The sequence below is a fragment of the Caretta caretta genome, chromosome 9 (genome assembly GCF_965140235.1).
Source record: "Caretta caretta isolate rCarCar2 chromosome 9, rCarCar1.hap1, whole genome shotgun sequence".
NCBI lineage: Eukaryota > Metazoa > Chordata > Testudines > Cheloniidae > Caretta > Caretta caretta.
Window position 1 is genome coordinate 32,568,205 of NC_134214.1, and position 25,372 is coordinate 32,593,576.

The 25,372-nt window shown below is 41.3% G+C and overlaps 1 protein-coding gene across 10 annotated transcripts in view; it reads left to right on the forward strand.

Annotated features, from left to right (window-relative positions):
• The window catches only part of GK5 (glycerol kinase 5), a 78,488-nt gene that overhangs the window by 14,006 nt on the left and 39,110 nt on the right, over positions 1-25,372 (forward strand). For 9 of the 10 annotated variants that reach the window (XR_012669888.1, XR_012669889.1, XM_048864571.2 and 6 more), the window contains 7 exons: positions 5,679-5,772; positions 6,865-6,996; positions 14,337-14,412; positions 20,688-20,749; positions 20,828-20,901; positions 21,249-21,309; positions 24,007-24,133. Coding sequence is in view for 8 of the 10 variants with exons in the window: in XM_048864571.2 (XP_048720528.2) it covers positions 5,679-5,772; positions 6,865-6,996; positions 14,337-14,412; positions 20,688-20,749; positions 20,828-20,901; positions 21,249-21,309; positions 24,007-24,133 (626 nt within the window). In the remaining 2 variants the exon portion in view is untranslated. The remainder of the gene's footprint in view (positions 1-5,678; positions 5,773-6,864; positions 6,997-14,336; positions 14,413-20,687; positions 20,750-20,827; positions 20,902-21,248; positions 21,310-24,006; positions 24,134-25,372) is intronic. The other variant, XM_048864576.2, reaches the window with a different exon arrangement.

The following is a 25,372-nucleotide window of genomic DNA, read 5'->3' on the forward strand; positions in this document are numbered from 1 at the left end:
TGACGGTCTACCTTAGGAAGAAGGGAATTCATACGTTCCCATATGTGGATAACAGCTACTAAGTGGCAGGTCCAGAGAAGAAGTCATGTCTCTCATACACATTTTACTGTGCTTACTTGACTATCTAGGTCAAGTAAGGACCATTTGTGGTATTATGTAATGTTACAAAAATTAATCAGGTATCATGTTCTGAGCATTAGTTGATAACACAGTACTATCAATCAAGAGTCACAATTTAACTTTGTAAGGGCTGCATGTTTGACATGCCTGTGTTCAAAGTATAATTTAAAAAATGGTGATTTTTAAACATTTTCTTAAATATACATCTACATAATTGCTTTAGGTTTATCATATTTAGTATCATTGTGTTTGTGGGAGAAAGGGCTTTTGAATGATACACAGCTCAATCCATTTCCAGCAATATTATTTATTATCAAAATTTCCATCACCCGGAGGATCTGGAGTTGGGAACTGGGGAGGGGAGGCAGTGAATCCCCCTGCCATGGCCCAAAGGGTGACAACATTGAAATGATGATTCTGTAGATTTTTATGAATCAAATAACACTTTTTATCACTAAGTTGCCCCTGGAATAAGATTTTTATTACATTATGCTCCCAAATTTTTATGTGTTTAAAGACTCTTATTTTCCTTTGTTACATTGCTCACATCAGGGAAATGGAAAAAATAATTACGCTTATTTCCTGGTTTTGTTTTCCTGATGATAAAACTCACCTCAGTTTCTCCAGGCTGAAGGCCAGATATTGGAGGTTTGCTATAACGTGAGTGCAATTAAGGTGGATAAAAACCAATTTTTAAATTAAAAAAATCACATTTTTATTTAGATATTGCTAGTTTTTTACTCTCTTCCCATAGTCTTAAGTTACTGAACTGGATGTTTAGTACTTGTTTCTTTAATTAGTTTCCTAATTGTTAGTAGAATTTCAGATTTTACATACTAAGATGTTTAACTTAAAATGCTCATCTGTGTTGAAACGGACAAATCCAGAGCCTCATTAACATCCTTACTGTGAGAACAACACAAACTGAAACACAAAGTTGATAAGCAAATAGCTTGCACTGTATTTACAACCAAAATCTGATTGTTATATTATATTATATTATATTTATTGTTATATTATAAATTTTCTGATATATTGAACTTCCACAAGTCCAAAAGTGGAAATACTTTGACCAGGCTGTTCTCCACCATAATATGCAGTTTGAAGCCAATAAGACATATGTTCCTAAGTTACTTAGGTGCTTTTGAAAATATCACCTGTAGATGTCTAAATGTAGGCTTATGAGCCTAACTTCGGGCCCCTATTTTTGAACATTGTTAGCTTTGTATTAAAAAGTTCACAATAACAGTGTGTGACAGGGTCCCTGCGGTGAGCCTGGACTGGGGGATTTCTGAGCTCTCCAAACCCACCAACTTGGGATGCCTCTCACTGTGATACTGATGTGAAGCTACAAACCTCTGGCAGGTACTGCACGTATACAGCCATTCAAAGGCAGGGATGCACCCAATTGAGTTACATGAACGATCTCTTAGCCTCTCATGAACCATCAGTAGAGAGGCTCCAGCAAATTCCCTCCAGTTCCACAGTCTTGCAGCCCAGATCTGTACCATTTTGTATTGGTCAGCAGCCTGACTTCTTCATAGGAAAGTGGAAATGCACTAGCCTTTGTAACCTGAGTAGATTTCCCAAGCACTTTAGACAAACTCATTGGAAGAATAATACATTAAAATAAGTTTAACAACTACAGAAAGATAGATTTTAAGTGATAAATGGTAGGCATAAAGGTCAGAGATAGTTACTTTAAGAAAATAAAAAGTAAATATGCATTCTAAATCCTAAACTTTTAATCTAGGAAAGAGTTGAACTGGACAGCTTTGCTCACCCTGACAGATGTTACAAGCAGGTTTACAGTTCCTCAATACACAGGCTGGACCCCATTTCAGCCTGGGATCTAACTCCTTCTAGTTGAAAGTCTTTCGTCCTTCAGATATTCTTCCAGGTGTAGAGTTGGGCAGGGAGAGAAGCCAAGGGATGATGTCATTGTTTCTTTTTTTTATACCTTCTCCTAGCTGCTTAAAAGTTCCCTGCTGTGATGTCGTGTGCAGGCATCCCCTATTGGTCAGGCAATCTCCATTGTCTACATGCTCTCTCTGAGAAGTCTCTGGGATGGCCACTGGGAAAGTGGATTCCCTTTTAATGGGCCATCAACACATGTCTGAAAGGCTGGGTGTGGGCATCTCCCAACCACACACAATATTTCAGTAACACATATTACAATATTTCATAACTTCACATACAGTGATAATGTATACAATCCAACAGGATATTAATGTTCAACAGATCAAGACTCTTCAAATGATACCTTACAAGGCGCACATTGTACAAAACATATAATCCTATTACAGTGGTGAATATGGGGGTTCCAGGGTGCTACTTTGAGGTAATGAGTGTCACACAGTGTTAAAGTATTGAAAGCAGTAATAACTTTTTATTAGTACTGAAGCAAATTTGTTTTGAAGTGACAAACATTTTATACCACTTAAGAGAAAATATTTAATAAAAGCTACAATTTTTTAGCCCCTGATGCTACAAACACTTGTGCACATGCTTAACTTGAAACATGAGTAGTCCCTTTGAAGTTAATACAGTAAAAGTTTTTTTTATCCAGCATGTTGGAGGAATGGGGGATGCTGGTAAGTGAAAAATTCCAGTTAACTGAGAGTGAGGGAGTTTGGGTGCAGGGCTGGGCGTTGGGGTGTGGGAGGGGATGCAGGGGTACAGGCTCTGGGAGGGAGTTTGGGTGCAGGAGGGGGGTTGGGGTGTGGGAGGGGTTTTGGGGTGCTGGATCCAGAGGCACTCACCTCAGGCCGCTCCCTGCAAACAGTGATCTGTCCTTGCTGTTCCTAGGTGGAGGCGTGGCAGGAGGCTCTGTGCACTGCCCCTTCCCCGAGCCCTGGGTCTGTGGCCAATGGGAGTTGTGGGGACGGCATCTGTGGGCAGAGGCAGTGCGCAGAGCTGCCTAGACATGCCTCCTCCTAGGAACAGCAGGGACAGGTCGCCACTTGTGGAACAGCAGGGACAATTCACCCGAGGTGAATGCCCCTGGATCCAGTATCCCGAAACCCCTCCTGCACCCCAACCCTCTACTCCGAGTCCCCTCCTGCTCCCAAACTCCCTCCCAAACTCGCACCCCCTCCTGCACCTCAACCTCCAGACCTGCACTTCTTCCCACACGCTGAACCCCTTGTGGATGTTCCTCCGCCTAGGAGCAGCAAGGACATGTTGCCACTTCCAGGGAGCCACATGGAGCCAGGTAGGGAACCTGCTGGCCCCATGCCAACTCGACTATAAACTGGAACTTTCCATGAAGATTAGACATGCCGGTTTATAGAGCTTTCTGGTTGGTACAGGGCCAGATAGCACAGCTTTTACTGTAGAACTATTCGGGTTAGTAAAATTACATACTGTTTAAGTGTTTGCAAGAATCAGAACATTAGTTCTCAGTATTCTGGTTTTTTGCTTGTAGCAGTCTTGTAAACTGCAAATAAAAGACCCTACCAGTAGATGCTTTTAAAAAAATCAGCGTTCATAATTTAGTTAGTTAAAAAATAATCTAAAGTTGCAATAACAAAATATTTAAAATTAGTTTGGTAAAGCCATAATCTGATTTTAATCAATTAATTTTAAAAAATCAGATGATTTAAATGTATTTGATTTAAAGTGCTCTGTGCTGGGTGCAACTTGATTGATGATTTGAATTTTGACCAAAGAATTTGAGTCACATACATGCTTTTATTTTGCTTTCTGGAATCCTGTATTTCATTGTTTCCTTGTATTCCCCCATCTGTCCATCTATATCTGTTGTCTTGTCTCATACTTAGGTCTAGTCTACACTAGGAAATTAGGTTAGTATAACTATGTCACTTGGGTCTGGAAAATCCACACTCCTGTTTAACTACATCACTCGGCTCTAACCCCATTGACCTAGCTACTGCCTCTTGGGGAGGTGGATTATCTATGCCTACAGGAGAACCCTTCCCTTTGGTATGGATAACATCATCACTGAAGCTCTGCAGTGGCACAGCTGCAGCATTTTAAGTGTAGACAAGATCTTGGATTGTAAACTCTTTGGGGCAAGGACTATCTCTTTTTTTTAATTATTATTCTATGTTTGCACAGCACTTAACAATGGGATCCTGGTCCTGGGGCTTCTTGGCACTATGATAATACAGATAATATGTTGAACCTGATTTTTATAATCGGACGCCTTTGGAAGAAGGTGTAAATCCAATACAGTCTTGTATTTTCTTAAATCTGTGAGGGAAAAGTTTTAAATGTTACTCAATCAGCTTACTTTGTTCATTATTATGGGACAGCATCATGATCAGATGCTGTGGATTTTTATTTTAAGCTAGAGCAGTTTGTTACTCATCTGTTTTTATTGCATCTGGTCTGTCCTTCTCTTCACTCTTTGTTCCCATTTTCTCACTTTTTGCACCCATGGTACTCAGAGTTGACTGGCATTTGACAGATTTGTACATGTCAAATCTCCAACATGGCTTTCAAGTACAGTTAGCATATATGGTAGGCAGGGGGAGAAACTACAGAAATCATAGAATCATCAAAATGTAGGGCCGGAAAGGGCCTCAAAGTCATCAAGCTCAGCCTCCTGTGCTGAGGCAGGACCAAGTAAACATAGACCATCCCTGCCAAGTGTTTGCCCAACTTGTTCTGAAAAAACCTCCAATGATGGAGATTCCACAACCTCACTTGGAAGCCTATTCCAGAGTTTAGCTGTCCTTATAGTTAGAAAGTTTTTCCTAATATCTAATCTAAATCACCCTTCTTTCAGGTTAAGCCCATTACTACTTGTCCTACTTCAGGGACGTGGAGAACAATTGATCACAGTCCTCTTTATAATAGCCCTTCACTTATTTGAAGACTGTTGTCAGGCCCCCCTCAGTCTTCTTGTCTTAAGACTAAACATGTCCAGGTTTTTAATCTTTCCTCATAGGTCAAGTTTTCTAAAACTTTTATGATTTTTGTTGCTCTCCTCTGGAATCTCTCCATTTTGTCCACATCTTTCCTAAAGTATGGCTCCCAGAACTGGACACAGTATTCCTACTGATGGCTCATCAGTAATGAGTAGAACGGGACAGTTATCTCCCATGTCTTACATATGACACTCCTGTTAATACAGCCCAGAGTGATATTAGCTTTCTTCACAACTACATTACAGTGTTGACTCTCATTTAGTTCAATATTCAAATCGCCAGACTCTCCAGCTCCTGCCTCAGAGCAGTCAGCATCAGCCACATCCTGCTGTTTGTACAAATACATTTTATAGCAATTCAGAACAGTTTTATGGCTGCCTAACTTTTGATTTGTTCTTGATTATGCTTTACAAAAGTGTTTTTTTCTTTTTTTTTTTTTTATTTTCCAGAGTTACAGTTCTAGCTAAGAACTTCACTCTGCACGATGGTGTATAAGTGCCTGTTAATTTCTCAAACCCACCAGAATTTTATGCAGTTGTTTTAGGAATTATTGCTAACAGACATTCTTTTTCTTCAAACACTTCAATATAATCTTTTTCAGCAATATACTTGCCATAGCTTCAAATTGAAATGTTCAAATCCTATTTTCTTACTGGTTTTCAGGAAGACAGGAAAACCATTTCATAATTTTATAAGCTGGAAAGACCAAAGAGCTGCTGAACTTGTAAATTCCTGGAACAGAGGTGTCATATTGAAGGTAAGGCTGCTCATTGAGTATGCTGCTTAGATACTGCTTTTGTTTTCATTTACCCAAATTAGGTGTGATAAATATTGCAAGTGCCCTAATGCATAATTTCAATAAATGACATGCTATGTAGTTTACAACTTTAAACAAAAAATAATACTGTTAGCATACAAAATGACAGAACACGAAAGCGAAGAAATTAAACACTGACATTCTATATCCACCTATAAAGCTAGTGTCCTAAACATACAGTGAAGGGTAGCCTAGAATTCCTCCTTACCTGTAAGGGGTTAAGAAGCTCAGATAACCGGGTTAGCATCTGATCAACAGGACCAATGGGGAAAGAAGATACTTTCAAATCTTGGGGGGAGGGGTTTTTTGTGGTGTATGTTTGTGTGTTTGTTTGTTTTTTGTTTTTGTTTGTTTTTTTCTCTCTTGGGACTGAAAGGGGCCAGACAGAAATCCATCTTCTCCAACCCATCCTAATCCAAGTCTCCAATATTGTAACCAGTATAGGTAAGCCAGGCAAGGCGGATTAGTTTCTTTTGTTTTGCTTGTGAATTTTCCCTGTGCTAAGTGGGAGTTTTTAACCTAAACTGGTAGAAATAAGCTTCGGAGGTCTTTCATGCAGGTCCCTACGTCTGTACCCTGGCGTTCAGAGTGGGGAGGGAACCCTGACAGCTAATAAATGTGTATAACTTTGAATCTCCTTGTTATATTAATATGTCACATGTTAACATTTCTAGCAAATGATTTTTTTGGTTCTGAATTTAATTTTGTCAGTATGGTTTTTGAGATTTTTGAACTTAGAATATTCATTTTTTATTCCAATTTGTTGTTGTAAATATGTTCCAGAATGTGTTGTAAATTTGGAGCATGTGTGTTCTTAAAAACAAAGAAGATTGGTCCCCACTTTATGTGGAAAAATTGAAGTCAACCTTACCTGTAAAGCTACTACTGGCACCTTCATAATAAGATGTAAAATTCCTTGAGTTGTCAGAGATTTCCCTTCTGACACTGAGCAATTCATTTAACCTCTGTGTTTCAATACATATGTGTAAAATACAAGTAAGGCAACTAAGAACTTCTGTTCTTTTGGAATAGGCAATCCACGTTATCTCTACAATTCTTTACTTTTTGACTCGGAGTGATCGATATTTGACTGCTAGTTCATTGACTTTCACAACACAACATGTCTCTTTGAGGCTGTCCTGGATTTTACAAAACATAACTGAGGTAAGAAAGTTGTTGGGGGGAAAAGTAATACTCTTGGTACATAATAGCAATGAATAGTGACTTTTCTTGATGGTTACCTGCTCGGTTTTTGCTTTCTTTTTTTCCTTCCCTCAAAGGGAATGGAAAGAGGCTAATGATCTATTTTATCTTTTTACAAACTTCCCCTGATCCTGTAAATGTGTTCCTGTGTGAAATTACTCACATGAGGAGTCTGACCTACAAAGCATAATCATATTGTTAGTTTTGCATTTCTTTTATTTATTAATCTTAACATTATACAACATAATTTTTATTGTAATTTATTTTAAAGTGAATTGAACTTTATTGTGTAACAATGTGGCATATTTTTATTTTATCTTTGACAGTGTTACATTTCCAGTCCGCCTTATCCCAACACTTACAGATTTCCAGAAATCAGTAACATAATGGTCAAAAAACAGGGATCTCCACTTACTCAGCATTTATGTAATTTTAAAGGCTTGACTAATGGTGTATACCAGGGGTCGGCAACCTTTCAGAAGTGGTATGCCGAGTCTTCATTTATTCACTCTGATTTAAGGTTTTGCATGCCAGTAACACATTTTAACATTTTTAGAAGGTCTCTTTCTATAAGTCTTTAATATATAACTAAACTATTGTTGTATGTAAAGTAAATAAGGTTTTTAAAATGTTTAAGAAGCTTCATTTAAAATTAAATTAAAATGCAGAGCCCCCCGGACCAGTGGCCAGGACCCGGGCAGTGTGAGTGCCACTGAAAATCAGCTCTCATGCCGCCTTTGGCATGCATGCATGCCATAGGTTGCCTACCCCTGGTGTATAGTGTCAGTGCCAGATATGTAAAATTAAACATTTCTGTGTATTATATTATGCTAGCACCAAAACTTCTAAAGAACGATGAATTCACTGTGTCTCCTGTTTTTGTTCATTGACTTGGCTTTTTCCTTTCCTTTCTCTTTACTTAATTTATCTGTGTGTTTACTTTCAGATTTTTTTTTAAAAAGAGAAATGGGGAGGGTTGTCCTCTGTTTGCTTGTTTGTTTGTTTTACAACAAATAAGGAAGACTTTAAAAGTTGTTATTTTTAATCTATTACCCTGTTTGTTCTAACATAGAAATATTAGGAATGTCAAATATGGTCTTCCCTGGATTTGTTGGTGGACTTGTTGGCTCTTTCAGATATGGACTCATCAGCTTTTTTTATCCTAAAATTAAAGGAGATGGGGGTGCTGAGTCTTCAGTTAAAGTCCTGTTTTCTCTCAAGAATTCCCTAGTTACTGGAATTTTAAAAAGCAAAAAACAAAAACCAAAGTTCTGCCCAGAAAAATCATTTCCTTTTTCAATAAGTCGGTCTGTCTCATCATTCTGCAAGTTCTCTGGTTGTCCTTTGAGTCTTTCAAGAAAAATAGGATAAGTAAAATCTGAATTTCTAAGTTTTAAAGAAGGAAGTAGGGAAATAATAATTTTCAGGCTTTCTTTATATAACATAAAGAAGCAAAAATTGACAGCCCTATTTGCTTTCCTTTGGCAAGGTCATATTTTTAGGTATTCTTATTTTTCTTTTAGCATTGTCGTTTTCGTATCTACAAAACACTTTTTTTTTTTTTACCACTTCTTCATATCTCCTTCCACTGCCTTCATTTCTGAACTCCACTAATAGTGATCTCAAAGTCTCCAGGTTTACACTATTAGGGTTCTTATGTGCCACTGCTAAAGAAGGCTGAGCAACTAATCTCCCATTGGCAGCAACAAGGCTTGCAAAACTGTATGTGCACAGGAGCAAAAACTGCAGTTTAGGGACAGGCCATATCTACGCTACAAAGTTTGGTCGATGCAAATTACATCAACATAAAGCCGCCACAGTTAGCATATTGCTTGTGCACATGCATAGTTGGCTTCTTGTGTTGGTGCTGTGCGTACTCATCAGGAGAGTTTGTATTGATGCACAGTGGGTGCACCATGGGTAGGTATCTCCTTGTGCAAGCTGCCACTGTCCAGCGCTGTGTTTTGGGAAGGTTTGGCAATGCATGGTGAGGAAGAATCAAGTTGCTCAGGAGTGGTTGGGAACAAGGGGTCAACTTCTCAGTGTGCAACTATCTCCATCCCATAATGTCATCTATATCCCATAATATTCACGCCTTTTTAAAAACTCCCACAAAACTGCATGGTCCTCCTTGCTGTCTGTCATTTCTGACCTGAAGGATTGAGCTTGCACAGCTCTGAGCTATTGTCATAAGTGTTGCAAACACAGGATGCACGATCCTCTATTTGCAGAGCCTTAAGAAAAATCGAATCAGTGTGGACAGATTGCTGTGTGACATAGTGAGAATCAATTCAAGGTTACCGGTGGGGTTTGTAGATCAGCTGCAGATGGTGGAGCACCATTTCTGGGCCTGAGAAATGAGCACTCATTAGTGGGATCACATCTTAATGCAGACTTGGGGTGGTGAGCAGTGACTGCAGAACTTTCAGATGCTCAAGGCCACATTCCTGGATCTGTGCTCCAAGCTTGCCTCAGCTCTCCAGCACAGGTACACCAAAATGAGAGCTGCACTGACAGTGGCAATCGTGTTGTGGAAAGTTGCAATGCTGGATTGCTACCAATGAGCGGGCAATCATTTTGGAGTTGGGAAATCACTGTGTGGGGGTGTCGTCATGCAGGGTTATAACTCGTCTCCTGCTACACAGGACTGTGACCCTACGCAATGTGCAGGACATAGTGGATGGATTGCAGCAGTGGGGTTCCTGAACTGCAATGAAGCAATGGATGGCAGTCGTATCCCAATTTTGTCACCAGACCACCTTGCCACAGAGTACATCAACAGAAAGGGCTACTTTCCTATAGTTATGCAAACACTGGTGAATCGCCAGAGATGCTTCACTAACATTAGTGTTGGCTGGTCAGGGAAGGTGCATGATGTTTGTATTTTTAAGAACACATGACTGTTCAGAAAGCTACAAGCAGGGACTTTCTTTCCCAGCTAGTGGATTACCATTAGGAATGTTGAAATGCCAGTTGGGATCCTGTGGGACTGAGCTACTCCTTGCTTCCTTGGCTCATGACGTCATACACTGACCACCTCGGCAGCACCAAGGAAAGATTCAACTACAGATCAGCAGATGCAGAATGACAGTTGAATGCACTTTTGGTACACTGAAGGGATGCTAAAAGAAAAGGAGTACTTGTGGCACCTTAGAGACTAACCAATTTATTTGAGCATGAGCTTTCGTGAGCTACAGCTCATTTCATCGGATGCATAAAGTGGAAAGTACAGTGAGGTCTGTGTGTATATATAAAATCTCCTCACTGTACTTTCCACTTTATGCATCTGATGAAGTGAGCTGTAGCTCACGAAAGCTTATGCTCAAATAAATTGGTTAGTCTCTAAGGTGCCACAAGTACTCCTTTTCTTTTTGCGAATACAGACTAACACGGCTGCTACTCTGAAACCTGAAGGGATGCTGGCATTGTTTACTCACAAGGTTGGATCTCCGTGAAGAAAAATCTCAGTGGTTATACCTGCCTATTGTGTCCTGCATCATATTTGTGAAACAGAAGGGAAAAGTTGCTGCCAGGATGGGGGACGAGCCAGTCACAAGGGCAATTAGATGAGCTCAGCATAGAGCTATACAATTCAGGGAGGCTTTGGAAGAGCATTTTAATAGTGACCCACAGTAATGCATTGTGGTGTACTGTGCTCTATCTGGTTATGCTGCTTTGGGGCCTGTTTGGAATTGTGTGGTGCTTGGTGTACATCTGTGAATATAACGCTATCAATGTACATATTAATTTTGTGGTGCTTGCTGTACATTTGATTATTGCATTGTGTTTGTCACTGATCCTATGAGTTGTGTCACAGTCTGCAGTACCAAGTGAGTGAGTGCTTTCAGAACTAGGCACTCTGCAGCATATGTTGTGAATTAATAGATTAATTATTTTTTAAATAATATTATAATCAGTAACAAAAGCAGTGCAAAGAAAAATCTGTGTAATTTAAAAGCTATTAAGATATTTTTAATGTATTTGATCAGAACTTAATAAGGGCGAAAAGCATTCATTTCCATTTTACCTACATATACAACATCTGTGGTTTTCACAGGTCAGTGTATGTGAAGCTGTGGTTGTCCTTAATGTTCCCCCTGAGTGGAGTGGTAGGGGTAGGGATGTGGCCTCTCATGCCATGTGGAATGCTGAGGGTGGTTGTAGTGAAGTGCTGTAATGGAGTTCTCCATGGACTGCAAAGAGAGGTGAGCCTGGGACTGTTGAACTTATATGTTCCCAGGAGTCTGCAGCATCTCTGTTTGCTGCTAGAGAAGCCCCATTACGTCCTGGTGCATCTCCCTCTCCTCTTTCTGCTGGGAATCCTGGACCTTTTTCCTGTCTGCTCTTCCCTTCTCCAGGCTATCTGCAGTGTTCACCCTCCAGGTGATGCTCATGGTCTGATACAGCATTAGCTTGCAGGAGCTCATTGAACATGTCATCCCTAGTGCTCTTATTCCTCCTCCTTATCTGGTTCAGGCATTCTGTGAGTGTGGAGGGGGAACCACTCAAAGCTGAAACGGCAGGAGCTGCAGATAAAACACCGAGGTATAGTCAGTATAGTGTGACAAAGTTCCTCCTCTGCCTTGGTGGGTCCTGTGCTTATTGGCAGATTTGCTTGCCTCAGAGGTTCACGGCAGCCCTCAGTTTGGCCACTTTCATGGCTCAAATCTGCCGTTCACTCAGTTAGCCTCATCACTGGCCAGCATGGGGAAAGGAGGAAGAACAATCCCTGCAGTCTCTGCTGATCCACCTAGTGGATTGGGGAACAGGCCAGAGACCTTCCCCTCTGGTGAAACCCACAGTCCAGTTCAACTCCTCCAGTATCAAGTAGGGAGTTGAGGGAATGGGGGGAACCCAGGCCCGCCGTCTACTCCGGGTTCCAGTCCAGGGCCCTGTGGGTTACAGCTGTCTACAGTGGCTCCTGTAACAGCTGCGTAACAGCTGCAACTCCCTGGGCTACTTCTCCATGGCCTCCTCCCAACACCATCTTTATTCTCATCACAGGACCTTCCTCCTGATATCTGATAATGCTTGTACTTCTCAGTCTTCCAGTAGTACACCACCTCACTCTCAGCCTCTTGTGCTTCTTGCTCCCAGCTCCTCGCATGCACGCCACAAACTGAAGTGAGCTCCTTTTTTTAAACCCAGGTGCCCTGATTAGCCTTCCTGTCTTAATTGATTCTGGAAGCTTCTTGATTGGCTGCAGGTGTTCTAATCAGCCTGTCTGCCTTAATTGTTTCCAGAAAGTTCCTGATTGTTCTGGAACCTTCCCTGTTACCTTACCCAGGGAAAAGGGACCTACTTAACCTGGGGCTAATATATCTGCCTTCTATCACTCTCCTGTAGCCATCTGGCCTGACACTGTCACAATGGTCACAATAGTCACAGCAGAAACCAGAAGTTAAGATTCAGAATTCCCTTCCCTTGGTCCCCTACAGTTTTAAATAAGGCATGCTTATTGTCTTCTACTTCCAAGTGCTTGTGCACGGCCCCACTCTCAGCTCCAGCCATGGTGAGTATGGCTCACATGGGGTGAGGAAAATGAGGAGGGAGTTGCTCAGTTGCATGAAACTACGAGTATAGTGCAATGGCACTGAATACTGACACCATTTTCCTCAAGCGGTGGTGATTTTAGTTGATATTTCAGTCCGGTCCTGAGAGTGACAAAGGCAGAGAGCACAGCTGATGTCCTGAAGCCATGAGGGGCCCATATGCTGCCACCCAGTGTACTGCAATGGTGCTTGCTGAAGTTATCACTGACTGGCATGGGAACACATCCTATTGCAAGGAAGAAATAAGGCTGCCATCCCTAGAAACCTTTGGCAGAGGATTGCAGAGGATTACCTCCGTGAAAATTTCATCGAGATCTCTTAGGAGGATTCAAGGGATATCCCTGATGTACATAAAAAGACTGCTCCACATGGCTTAACTCTATAGCAGAATGAAAAGCAAATAACAATACTACCTCTTTTTTTGTACTGCTACCTCTTCTTGTATGAGTAAATTAATGAAAAGCTAATAGCTAGCTATGTCCTGTTATGTTGGGGGCGTCATCACTATAAGGGGGAATATATTTACACAGTTACCCGAGGATCCTTCCCATGCATCGGGCTTGACTGCTGGGCCTGACTAGACTGTGGTGAAGTGTCAAACAGCTTGCAGCATAACTGAAGTCCCCCAGCACCCTGCCTCCCAGTCGCATGTCCCCCATCCTCCTCTTTTTTCCTCCTCTACCACCTCTTCATCCTTGCTGTTCATGGTAGGGGCTTGTGACCTGGGCTCCTTAGAGATATCCATGGTGGTCTGCTAGGTGGTAGAGGCGTCTCCGCCAAGTATGGCATGCAGCTCTTTGTAAAAGCTGCAGGTCTGTAGCTCTGAACTGTATTGATTGTTGGCCTCCTTGGGCTTTTGGTATGCCTGATGCAGTTCCTGTGCTTTCACTCGGCATTGCTGCTGGTCCCTGTCATACTCCTCCAGCATCCCCCATGCAGTCTATTTGTAGATGTTCACTTTTATACAGCTGGTCCATAGCTGTTCTTGTACAGCTTATTCTCCCCACAGACCTAAGGGATGCAATATCTCCTGTCTACTCCAAGCTGGAGTGTATCTAGAGCATGTAACTGGCATGGTCAGTTGGCAAGTTGCACACAACAATGGGGAGCTGCTAGGTATCTATATCAAGCTGGACAATCGGGAAAAGACATTTCAAAAATACTCAGGGCTTCAGAAGGCTTCCTTGCTTTTTAGTCTCTCTGACCCCCGGGCCAGTTGTGACCAGAGCAGTCAGTGTCAGGCATTGTGGAACAGCTGCTGGAAGACTGTTAGGGTCGATGTAAATAACACAGTATCTACACTAGCATTGCATCGACCTTCGTACATCAACCATGGCTCAATGCCACTCGGGGAGGTAGTGATACTACATTACTTATACTTATGTTGTTGGGAGACAAATTTAAGTGTAGACGCATGCACAAGTAGGCTGATGCAAGGCAGCTTATGTTAACCTAACTTTGTAGTATAGACCAGGCAGCTGGAGGATAGGGGTTGGTCTGCTGTGCTTCACAGTACCATTTCTCTTCTGAAGCGCCTGGCTCTAGAGCTTCCTGTGATTTAACACCCCTTTCCCAGAAGAAATATTGTCAGTTGTTTTCTGGGGACATGCATATTATTGTCCCCCCGTTAAATATTTGGAAACAGGGAAGGGTGAGAGAGAGAGAAAATGTATTCCTTTCTTCACATCCACATTGAACACACTCTTTTTTTTTTTTTTTTTTTGGTTTTTTTGGTTTTTTTGTTTTCAGGTACAACAAGCAGCCAATGAAAACAATTGCTGCTTTGGAACAATTGACACATGGCTGTTATATAAACTCACCAAAGGTGAGTTTGGAAGCACTGGTTAAACAAAACATATTTCAAATTAGAGCAGATATTGTATGCATTCCCCTACCGTTATTCCCAAGAGCCCAACTGCCACATTAGGTGTGATGGATTTGGGGTTACTTATGAATACTGAATGTTGGTCTGGTTATTTGGATGTTTGCTGTATGAATATATTGGTTTAACTCAGGATGGGACTGTCCCAAAAAATAGGCAGAAAAGAAAAGAGGGGCTCAAGAGAGCCACCTCTCAGCAAACACTTGAATTGTTAAGGTACATTGCCAAAACTATTAGCTTTGATGGCAGGAAAAGCACCATGAAAAGAAAGGAACAAAATGGTAACCAGAATTTAAAATGGGATATCCTCTCAGGAAAAGGAGACAGTAGTTGTTTGGGGGAATACAGAGACACAGGGTTGAACAGGTAGTGTCTGAAGATATTAGGCTTGCCAAGGTTACCATCAGAGGATAGTAAGACTTTAGGTAAAATAGATATGCTTGTAGATTATTTTATTTAAAAATACATTTACTCTGAAAGCTTTGTTCCTACTGGACATGTAAACAATACTTTGGTTTTAAGAAGGCTGTCTGATTGCTGTATTCCAGTGGTCTCAGACTCCCTAAGGGAAGAACCGCAGGTGCCTGAGCTCAGTCAGACCTGCAGGGTAAGAATGGTGGATACACAGGGTACTGTAGTCCAGGGTTAAGTCTAAGAATAGGAGAATTGCATAATTCCATGCCCGGTTAGGAGGCTTGATACGTCAGGGCACACAGAGAGACCACAAAGGGGAGGGAGGCGCAGCTAGCCTGTCACAACCCATGAGCCTTGAACCCAGGTCCACAGAAGCAGCCACAATTCAGCTCTCCACTTGGCAGTCTGCTGACAACTGCTGACCAGTTCCCATGAAGCCCAGCCCCAGTTTGAAGCTCCGCCTCTGAGGTATTATTGGTGGAGTCCCAAAGCAGCCGATTGGCCTGCTGGCCCTACTTAAGACAGGAACAGGAAGCTGTCCGAAGAACTGGGATCCATCCTGCTCTGTACTGTGTGCCTTGTGCTTCCTGCTCCCCTGGCTTGACTTCCTAGTGTCCTGACTTGGCTTGGCTCTTGACCTCTGACTTGTGGTTCTGCTCTCTTACAAAAGAAGAGAAAAACAAAATTAAATAAACACATAGCCATTAAACATAATTTTTTAATGAATTTATGTTAAATTGGCAGCAGGTAAACTCTCCAATCAGCTTAATGGTTGTGCATCTAGTCTCTTTGTTTTGGAGGAGGAGGCTTAATGGCTGTGTACGCTCTTCTCTCACTGCCTGCTGAGTTAATTTCTGTAGGTTTGTGTGGTGTTTAGATGTTGCTTGTAATTATTAGAATTGGGAGCAATGGCTGTTGGGAGTCTGAAAGGACAGGAAACAGGAAGGAGGGGGAGGAGTTGAGAGGCTGGGAGAAAGCTACAGAGGGTGCAGCAGCAGCTTGGTAAAGAGATTTCCACTTTAAAAATAAGTCCTGTTGAAGCTTGTTAGTACCTTGCCTGGTTGATACAACATTTTGGTGACGAGGATGGATCTTCTGCCTCTGAACCCACCTGCACCCTTTCTGCAAAGCTCAGGTGAGCCTCCAGTTGCTTTTACTACCTGGATCCGTACGTTTGAGACTTATTTGTTTGCAATCGGTGCTACAGAGATTTCTGAAGTAAGAAAGCATGCTCTGCTAATCCACTGCCTTGGAGCAGAAGGGCAGTGTATATTTTACACTTTTTTCCCCTTGCAGATGATAAATATGAGACTGCACTCACTGCATTAAAGAATTTTTTTGTGCCAAAAGTCAATGTAGTAGCTAATCGCTACAGATTTCGCCAGTGTGAGCAGAAACCAGAGGAAACTATAACGCAGTATTTTACTTCCCTGAGGAGTCTGATTGTAATTTGTGACTTTGGGAATATGGCAGATGAGATGATTTGAGACCAGCTCATTGAGAAAACAAGCATGCTTTGTGTAAGAGAACGCTTACTTTTAGAACCACAACTTACACTAGAAAAAGCAATAACCATTGCTACTCAGATTGAGTCAGCTACAGCTGAAGCCAAAATAATGAGCATGGATACAGGAGGCACAGTCCAGGCTGTGACTCCTTTGCAGAAAAGTTCACTACCACTGCAGACACACAACTGCAAGAGGAAAACTAATGAAAAACCACCAAATCAGCAAATTCAAAATACAGTAAAAGCATGCTTTCGCTGTGGATCCCCACAATACCTTGCAAGCTACACAGAATATCCGGCAAAAGTAGCTCAGTACAATCATTGCAAAAAGATTGGGCATTTTGCTAAATTATGTCGCAGCAGCCAGTTCAGTTAACAGGTGCATGCAGTTACAATACCAGATGTTACTGTGCTGAGCATGGATAAAATCACTACTGCACATATTCCAGAACAGATAAAGTGCACTGTAAACGTTTCCGCCATACCCTCAGGCAAATCACACTCTATTCAGCTAATGTTGGACACTGGCTCAGCAGTATCTATACTACCTGATTCCATCTATTTGCATTACTTTAAAGATGTGCCTCTTACTGAACCCAAACTTCAGTTGGTATGCTATTTGAAAAACCATATTCCAGTACATGGCTGCCTGCCAGCAATAGTTACTTTTGGTGATGGCTGTGTAACTGCAGAGTTCTATATTGTCCACAAAGGCACTCCTATCCTTGGCAGAGATTTATTGGCTGCTTTAAATCTCAGGGTAGTTAATGGACGAATTGATCTTCCTCAGCAAAGCACTCTTGTGGTACACACACCAGTTTCAGTTGGGACCCAACACCAGGTTGAGAAGAAACTCAGCTGTGCTTATGGGTTTCTGCATAAAGTTAAAATGCAGAATAATGTGATGCCTGTACGATAGAAGTTACGGCGCTTACCATTTTCAGTCAGGGAAGCTGATTCAGAGGAACTTAGAAAATGTGTTCAAAAGGACATTGACTCCTCGGAATGGGTTTCACCTATAATAGTGATGCAGAAGAAGGGTGGAGGCATTCGCCTTTGTGTGAACTTAAGGGAGCCAAATAAACCTATTGTGATTGACAGCCATCCTCTTCCTCACATAGAAGAAGTAGTTGCAGAACTCCGTGGAGCAAAGATGTTTTCTACTCTTGATTTGCAGAGCACATACCACAACGTTATATTGCATGAAGATAGCAGAGACCTCACAGCATTTATTACACATGAGGGACTATTTCTTTTTAAACATGTTCCATATGGTCTCGCATCTGCCCCAAGTGCCTTTCAAAAAATGTCACTGATTCTGAAGAATCAACATGGAGTTCAGTGCTATCTGGATGATATTATCATGTATGGAAATACTTCTGAGGAGCATGACAGTAACCTGCAGTCTGTACTAAACTGCATCAGCACAGCAAGCCTCCAGCTCAATAGGTCCAAATGCAAATTTAGACAAACTGAACTCTGCTTTCTGGGGCATACCATTTCACAGGCTGGACTAAAACCTGATCTAGATCATATCCTGGCAATTTTAAATGCTCCTCCTCCAACAGATTTGCAAACCTTACGTTCTTTCTTGGGTCTTACCTCCTGGTATATAAAATTCATTCCCAATTATGCTTCTGTCATTGAACCTTTACAAGAATTACTGCGGAGAAGTTCAACCTTAGTGTGGACAACGAATGCACAAGCTAGTTTCGAAACAGTGAAAGACTTGATTGTACTTAGTCCAGTACTTGCACTATTCAGTCCTGCATTGCCCACAATTGTAACTACTGATGCTTCTGGTTATGGACTTGGGGCTGTTCTCACACAACTGCATGAGGACAACACAGAGAGGACTGTTGCATATGCTTCAAGGACACTAAGTAATGCTGAGAGAAAATATTCTACAGTCAAAAAAGAAGCACTTGCTTGTGTCTGGGCTACTGAAAAATGTGGGGGGCCGCACGTTCAAATTGCGCACAGACCACAGCCCTTTGACGACATTGCTCACCACGAAAGGACTGGAAAGAGTAGGATGCCGTATTGCTCGATGGTCTGCAAGAGTACTCTCTTTCAATTATGAACTGGAATATAAGCCTGGAAACCAAAATATGGTGGCTGATTGCCTTTCTCGCCTGCCTTTGCCTTCACCAGATGGTCCACCGGAGGATGAGGATGTAGTGGTTGCACTTATTACAAGCACTCTCACTGCAGTTACAAGAGAACAATTTCAAGCTGCTTGTTCAGCGTGTCCAATTCAACAAAAACTACGGGAATTTCTGACAAAGAGATGGCCCAGTCACCCTAAAAACCTTGACCCAGTTTTGCTGCCTTATTTAAGAGTTGGGGATGAACTTTCTTTGCTTGATGGCTATGTTCTACAAGATACACACTGGCTCCTTGTGCCAGAAGAATTACAGTCAAAACTCATACACTTGGCACACGATACTCATCAAGGAATTGTCCGAACCAAACAATAACTACGGGATCTGTATTGGTGGCCAGGGATGGACTCTCAAACTGAAGCACTCATAAAATCCTGTGTCGCTTGCCAAATGCATGATAAGACAGCAGTGACATGCACCCCTCCATTACAGCCTGTTCGTCTTCCTGAAACTGCATGGGAAAAAGTGGTGATTGACATTGTAGGACCCTTTGATACTTCTCCAAGTGACTGCCATTACGCCATCACTTTAATAGACTATTTCAGTAAGTGGCCTGAGGTAGCATTTATAATTGCAAATCTCTTCTGCTACAGTAATTAAGTTCCTCTCTTCAGTTTTTAGCAGGGAAGGTAACCCCACAGAACTGGTTTCAGATAATGGTATTCAATTTACTTTCTTGGAGTTTGAAACTTTTCTAGCACAGAGGAACATTTTACACAGAAGGTCATCCCTATATTACCGTCAAGCCAATGGGGAAATTGAACGGTTTAACAGAAGTTTGAAAGAGTTTGCGAACAGCTAAACTGGAAGGGCGATTGTGGATACCCTTCACTACTGATTTCTTGCAAGCATATCGGGCTACACGACATGCCACAATGCAAAGATCACCCGCAGAGTTACTGCATGGGAAACAGATGAATATTAAACTGAACGTTGCTGGATTGTTAAAGGCACGACCTGATGCCCCAAACAAGGAAGATGTGAGAAAAACAGTTGAACAGAACCAAACAAAGTCTAAGGTTTTCACAGACAAGCCGGCGGGGTGCTAAGGAACCAAAGTTTGAGTGTGGTTCCTCTGTTAGAATACGAAAACCTGGAATTTTACGCAAAGGGGACCATAAATTCACAGCTCCTCTTAAAATCATAGAGAATAAGGGACCTTACACCGATCGACTTTCTGATGGGCGGGTATGGAATGCTTCTTATCTTGCACCTGCCTATGCACCAAGAGGAGATTATGCCAACACCCAGTCTGCATTGGATGACTTCACCGTAGTACCAACACAACAAGACATTTCACTGGAACTGGGGCTTGAGAGACGGCCTGTCAGACCCAGATGACCACCTGTCTGTCTTAGAGACTATGTTATGTAGTATCTACAGTGTTTTCAGTGTAATATTTCTGCCAACAGCATAGTGTCTTGTTTCATATTTTGTTCCTGTGGTTAAAACAATAATGTTTATTTTAATTGGGAGAGTTTCTTAAGCTTGTTAGTAACTTGCCTGATTGATACAACAGTTTGTCTAGTCAGTTTAGGTTGGAAGCTCTCTTTTAAGTTGATTTGTAAACAGCCATGTACATTGATGGATTGATAGACAGACAGATATGTTTGAGCTTCTTGATTGTCTGGAATCTTCTAGATCAACTTGCAGTTCATTCATCTTTTTCCCCACTGGTGACATGAACATGTAGTAAAGTGAGTGATCAAGACATTTAGATAGGCTTGCTAACAGATGAAACATCATGAGGCAGTCAAAAAAGTAGGCTACTACCTGAGTCAGCGGATTGTTGCTGGAATATTTGATGATATATGACTTTCATTAGATAATAGGCAGTCAATTGACATAATTTGATCGGTCAGTTGACTGGCTTGCCAAGCCTAGGAATTTGTCATTCCATTTCTGGACAACTGCATGTATCAAAAATAAGGCTATTAGCTGGACACTTCAGAAGATAGAGATAGAATCCCATCCTTTACAGTGTGATGGAATTAAAATGTCTTTGGGTGTGCAGACTGGTGAATTTGGGCTGAATAGAGGCCATCAAGCTCTTTATAGTACATATATTTGCTTCAAATAACTCTCTCTGAATATCTAGGCATTTAAAACTTTATTTGTTCCTTTGTTGCTAGGTTCTGTGTATGCTACAGATTATTCAAATGCCAGTTCAACAGGGATTTTTGAACCCTTTCAGGTATGAATCTATTAACATAATGTTGTAGATTGTTCTTTGAGCGTGTTTAACTTTTTTTAATTATCTCTGTTATTTCAGATGTGTTGGAGTTCTGTTTTGAGCAAATTATTTTCAATACCGATGTCTATATATCCTCCAGTAGAGGACACAAGGTACGTATGCACACAGAATCTTAAACAAAAATATAACATCTGCTAACTAAATCGTTACAAAAAGATCACAAAAATCTCTGCAGATTTTTAAAAAGTAGTATGGTAAGTGAAGCCAAAAATAATTTTAATTGTAAATATTGGTAGTTGCACATTTTTGTCTGAGTCATAGATCCAAATTGGTATTTTGTACCAGAAAAAGATAAAATAGCTTCATGATTTCTGTAAATTAAAAAAAAAAATTTAGTAACATTGAATTATGTGTATGTTGAGGACTTATTTTAAAATTTATTTTTTAATTTCTCAAAATTGTCAATTCAGTGCAGTGACTTTTTTAACATTTATTTAAGTCATAGCTTTGGTTCAGTTGATGCTGAAATATTTGGGGTGCCTATTCCAATAGTGGCCTTGGTAAGTGAAAATCTTTAATGATTATATTTTTGTACTTGAGTGAATAGTGTTTTTTTTTGTAAATATACTCTTGTGTGTCTGTCTTTATAATTGCTAGTTTATCATTGTTTGTGTCCTGTGTTTTCTGAGATTCCGTGACTATAGAATTGGTTGTGAAATTTTACTCCAAAATCTTTGCTTTCATTTAGAACAAAGGAAAAGTTTGTAACCCTTATGGTTGTGAAGCAAGCCATCCAGAGAGGGAAAATAACCTTATTGTTAGGCATCGAACTAGGACTTATGAGATCAAGGTGGTTTTCTAGGCTAGTTATTTAGGGCCTGATCCTGCAATGGGTTCTACCTAGCATAACTCCATTGGGATTCCACATGGGTGCAAAAGTGTCTGTGCTAATAGATTCCCTTGCTGCATTGGGGCTTTAATTTCTCTGTGCCTTAGCTTCCCATATGTAAAGTGTGGATAATACTTCACTACCGCCATAGGGCTGGTGAAATCCATTACTGTTTGTGAGGTAACAAACATTGTAGAAAACCTATAAGTAAATAAAATATGAGCTGAATGGAAAAATGACGTCCAATAACTGCTCCTTTTATCTCAATGGAATGTAAATGCTGAAGCCAGTTTAAATGTCAGCTTTTATAACTGTTTCACTGATTAGCTGGAGGTTTCCTTCTAAAAGTAATTTATTGTTGGAGACAGTTGTGAATATAATAGGAACAATTAAGGGTGGGTGGAGTCAGAGGTTGGGGTCAGAGAAACAGGAATTAAAGACCCCAAAACTTCAACTGCATCCGTACCCACAAAGAGGAACACAAACCACCACCTCTACCTTCTGGGATTCTGAAAGTCCCTACTGTCCCGTTTGCCAAACATTGAACCTTCCCTTGAATGCTTCTACAATACGTTTGTTGTTAATGTTGTGTATTTAAAAAAAGAAAAAAAAATGGAGTGGCATATTGAAAATTGGGGACTGTATAAAATAAATTGAAGAGCATTGAGATTTTGATTGAATTTAATATTAAAATGACTCAGGATATAATGTACTGATTGTGTTATTCATCTTAACTATTTAAAAAATGCAATTTTTGAACTTTGACTTGAAGTTGTTGCAGAATTTTCAGTTTGCTCAATGATTTAGGTCCAGTAGGCTGCTTAGTAAGTGGAGCATTGGTTCTGGTGAAATCATCTTGTATATAATTTAGATTTAAATGAGAAAACTGAAGTATAAGGTAGAAAAAAATTGAGGCTCGAAGCAATATTTCAAAAACTAGACTGGTTGCTGTGGCATAAAATAATTGCTAGTTGCCTAGAGTAGCCTGGAATTCAGAGATTTCTCCACTGTATTAAAAACGTATAATCAAAAAAGCTTTGTAACCAAGTCTAGCAACCCTCATGGTGTGGGTCTAATTTTCCCAGCAGGGGGAGATTGCTTGGAAGAGGATAAATTTTTGTTTATAACTTATGTAGGATAAAAGATAATTATTTAGATATGCTGCGTAGAACAGGGAGCCTTGCCCGTTAGTAGGGCCCTACCAAATTCACAGCCATGAAAAACGCATCACAATTCGTGAAATCTGGTCTCTCCCTGTGAAACCTGGTCTTTTGTTTGCTTTTACCCTATACTGGACAGATTTCACAAGGGAGACCAGCGTTTCCCAAATTGGAGATTCGTGGCCCGACAGGGAGTTGCAGGGGGGTCATGGTATTGCCACCCTTACTTCTATGCTGCCTTCAGAGCTGGGTGGCTGGAGAGCATCAGCTCTTGGCTGGGCGCACAGCGCTGAAGGCAGTGTCCCGCCAGCAGCAATACCATACCATGCCACCCTTACTTCTGTACTGCTGCCTTCAGAGCTGGGCGGCCGGAGAATGGCAGCTGCTGACTGAGGGCCCAGCTCTGCAGGCAGCAGCACAGAAGTACGGGTGGCAATACAATACCATGCCATCCTTACTTCTGCACTGCAACTGGCATGGCTCTGCTTTCAGAGCTGGGCTCCTGGCCAGCAGCCACCGCTCTCCAGATGCCCAGCTCTGAAGGCAGTGCCGCCGCCAGCAGCAGCACAAAAGTAAGGGTAGCAGCACTGCAGCTCCCCCCTACAATAACCTTGTGATCCTGCCCCTTCCCCCCAACTCCTTTTTGGGTTAAGAGGATCCCTGCAATTATAACACTGTGAAATTTCAGATTTAAATAGCTGAAATCATGAAATTTACTCTTTAAAATCCTATGCCCATGAAATTGACCAAAATGGACTATGAATTTGGTAGGGCCCTACCCATTAGCTTCTCAGAACAGTTTAGAACTAGCTTATTATTTATACCAGTTCCTAACAGATATGGATGATAAGCAATATTCTATTTAAGAACACATTTACCATGGAATGTGTACCAGCCATTGTCTGAGTAGTACCTTATTCTGCTAGTAGTACTACTGAAATCAACAGTGTGAGCAAAGATAGCAGAATCTGGTCCATTATGATTAATGTAACCAGTAGAAGAGACTTGAAAATCAAAAACAAAAAGTCCATGGATAAAAAGTTTTGTATACTATTATTGTTACTTTCTTTCAGAAAGGGAAATGCGCATTCTAAAGTATGAATATGGTTGTTCTAAAGTTTGACATATATGTATTGGGTGATGGGGAGAAATTTTGTGCTTCAAAATTTAGCTGCTGTTAGTAATTTGTATGTTTGTTTGCACTGTAGGTAGCGGACCAGCAGGCAGCCATGTTTGGACAATGCTGTTTTCATGCAGGAGATGTTAAACTAACCATGGGAACGGGTATCTTTTGGGATGTTAACACTGGGAACCATCTTCATACGCCTGGGGCAGGTAAGCTTTGTCATTTAAAAATGTTTTATGGTTTTTGACCTGTTTTTTAAACGTGACTGCAAAGGGGATACAAATAGGTTTTGTGTCCATTTTTTGCTGCTTTTGGATGTATAAAGAAGAAATGAAAGGCATTTTCTTCTTCAAGGAGTGTCCCTACAGGTGCTCCACTATAGGTGTGCTTGCACCCCCTGCACCTTCGGTCTGAGATTTCTCATAGCAGTGTCTGTTCAGCCCTCACATGCATGTTACTTAGTCTTGTACCCCATGCTGTTGCTGTATAGCACTTCATGGATGGCTATCCTCAGTTCCTTCTCAGCCACCCCAGCTAATTGTCCGAGTTCAGTTTTGCCTCAACTGTGTTCTCTTAGCTTTTGTAGTTAGTGTATTATAATAGTTAGTACTTAGTAATGGTTGTATTAGTTGGCTTTTTTTAAACAAAAAGAAACAAATACATAGTTAGATATAGCTTTTTAGATATTTCCTTTCCTCCGCAAGGTTTTGCCTTTTCCAAGGGTATACCCAATTCTTCCAGATTCAAACATTGCCTGTCATGCCAGGAGGCAATCGGGTGTGCAATGGACATTCCCACTGCATCCCTTGTTTTGGGGAAACCTGTATTTCCCAAAAGTGCAACTTCTGTCTCGTTAAAATCTAGAGACAGAAAGAACAGGGAGATAAAATTTCAACTCCTTACGATAGAGAGCTTGCGTCCAGCCTCTGATCCATGCCAGGAGCGCCCCCCTATATGACAATCTCTGAGTAAGTCAGCTGCCTCTTCTGTCTCTGAACCACACTCCTCAAGGGCATCTAAGGAGAAGACCAAGTTTCCTCTCATAAGTCTTCCAAAGACCGTGCTCTGAGTTCTCCAGGTAGGGAATATACCTCAAAAAAGTTTTAAGTCATCAGCTCCCCGGCTCCCATTGGTCTCCAAGGCTGCTGTTTTCTCAGGTACTGAGAGCTCTACTAAGCATACAGACTCTAAAATATGGGGCTCCGAAAGACCATCGGTACCGACAGGAGACCATGGCATCAAGAAGAGCTCAACCATGGTACTGAAAAAGACAGCTTGAGCTCTGTCTGGATTCTTCCTCCCACCCCCCGGAGTGTTTGAAACTTGTGGCTCCTTTGGCTACTGTTATTTTAGCTCATTCCCAGGACATGGTACCAACAGATCTCTGGACACACCTATCTGGTACCTATGTACTTTACACTTCCCTGTTACCAAGAGCCTCCAGTTCT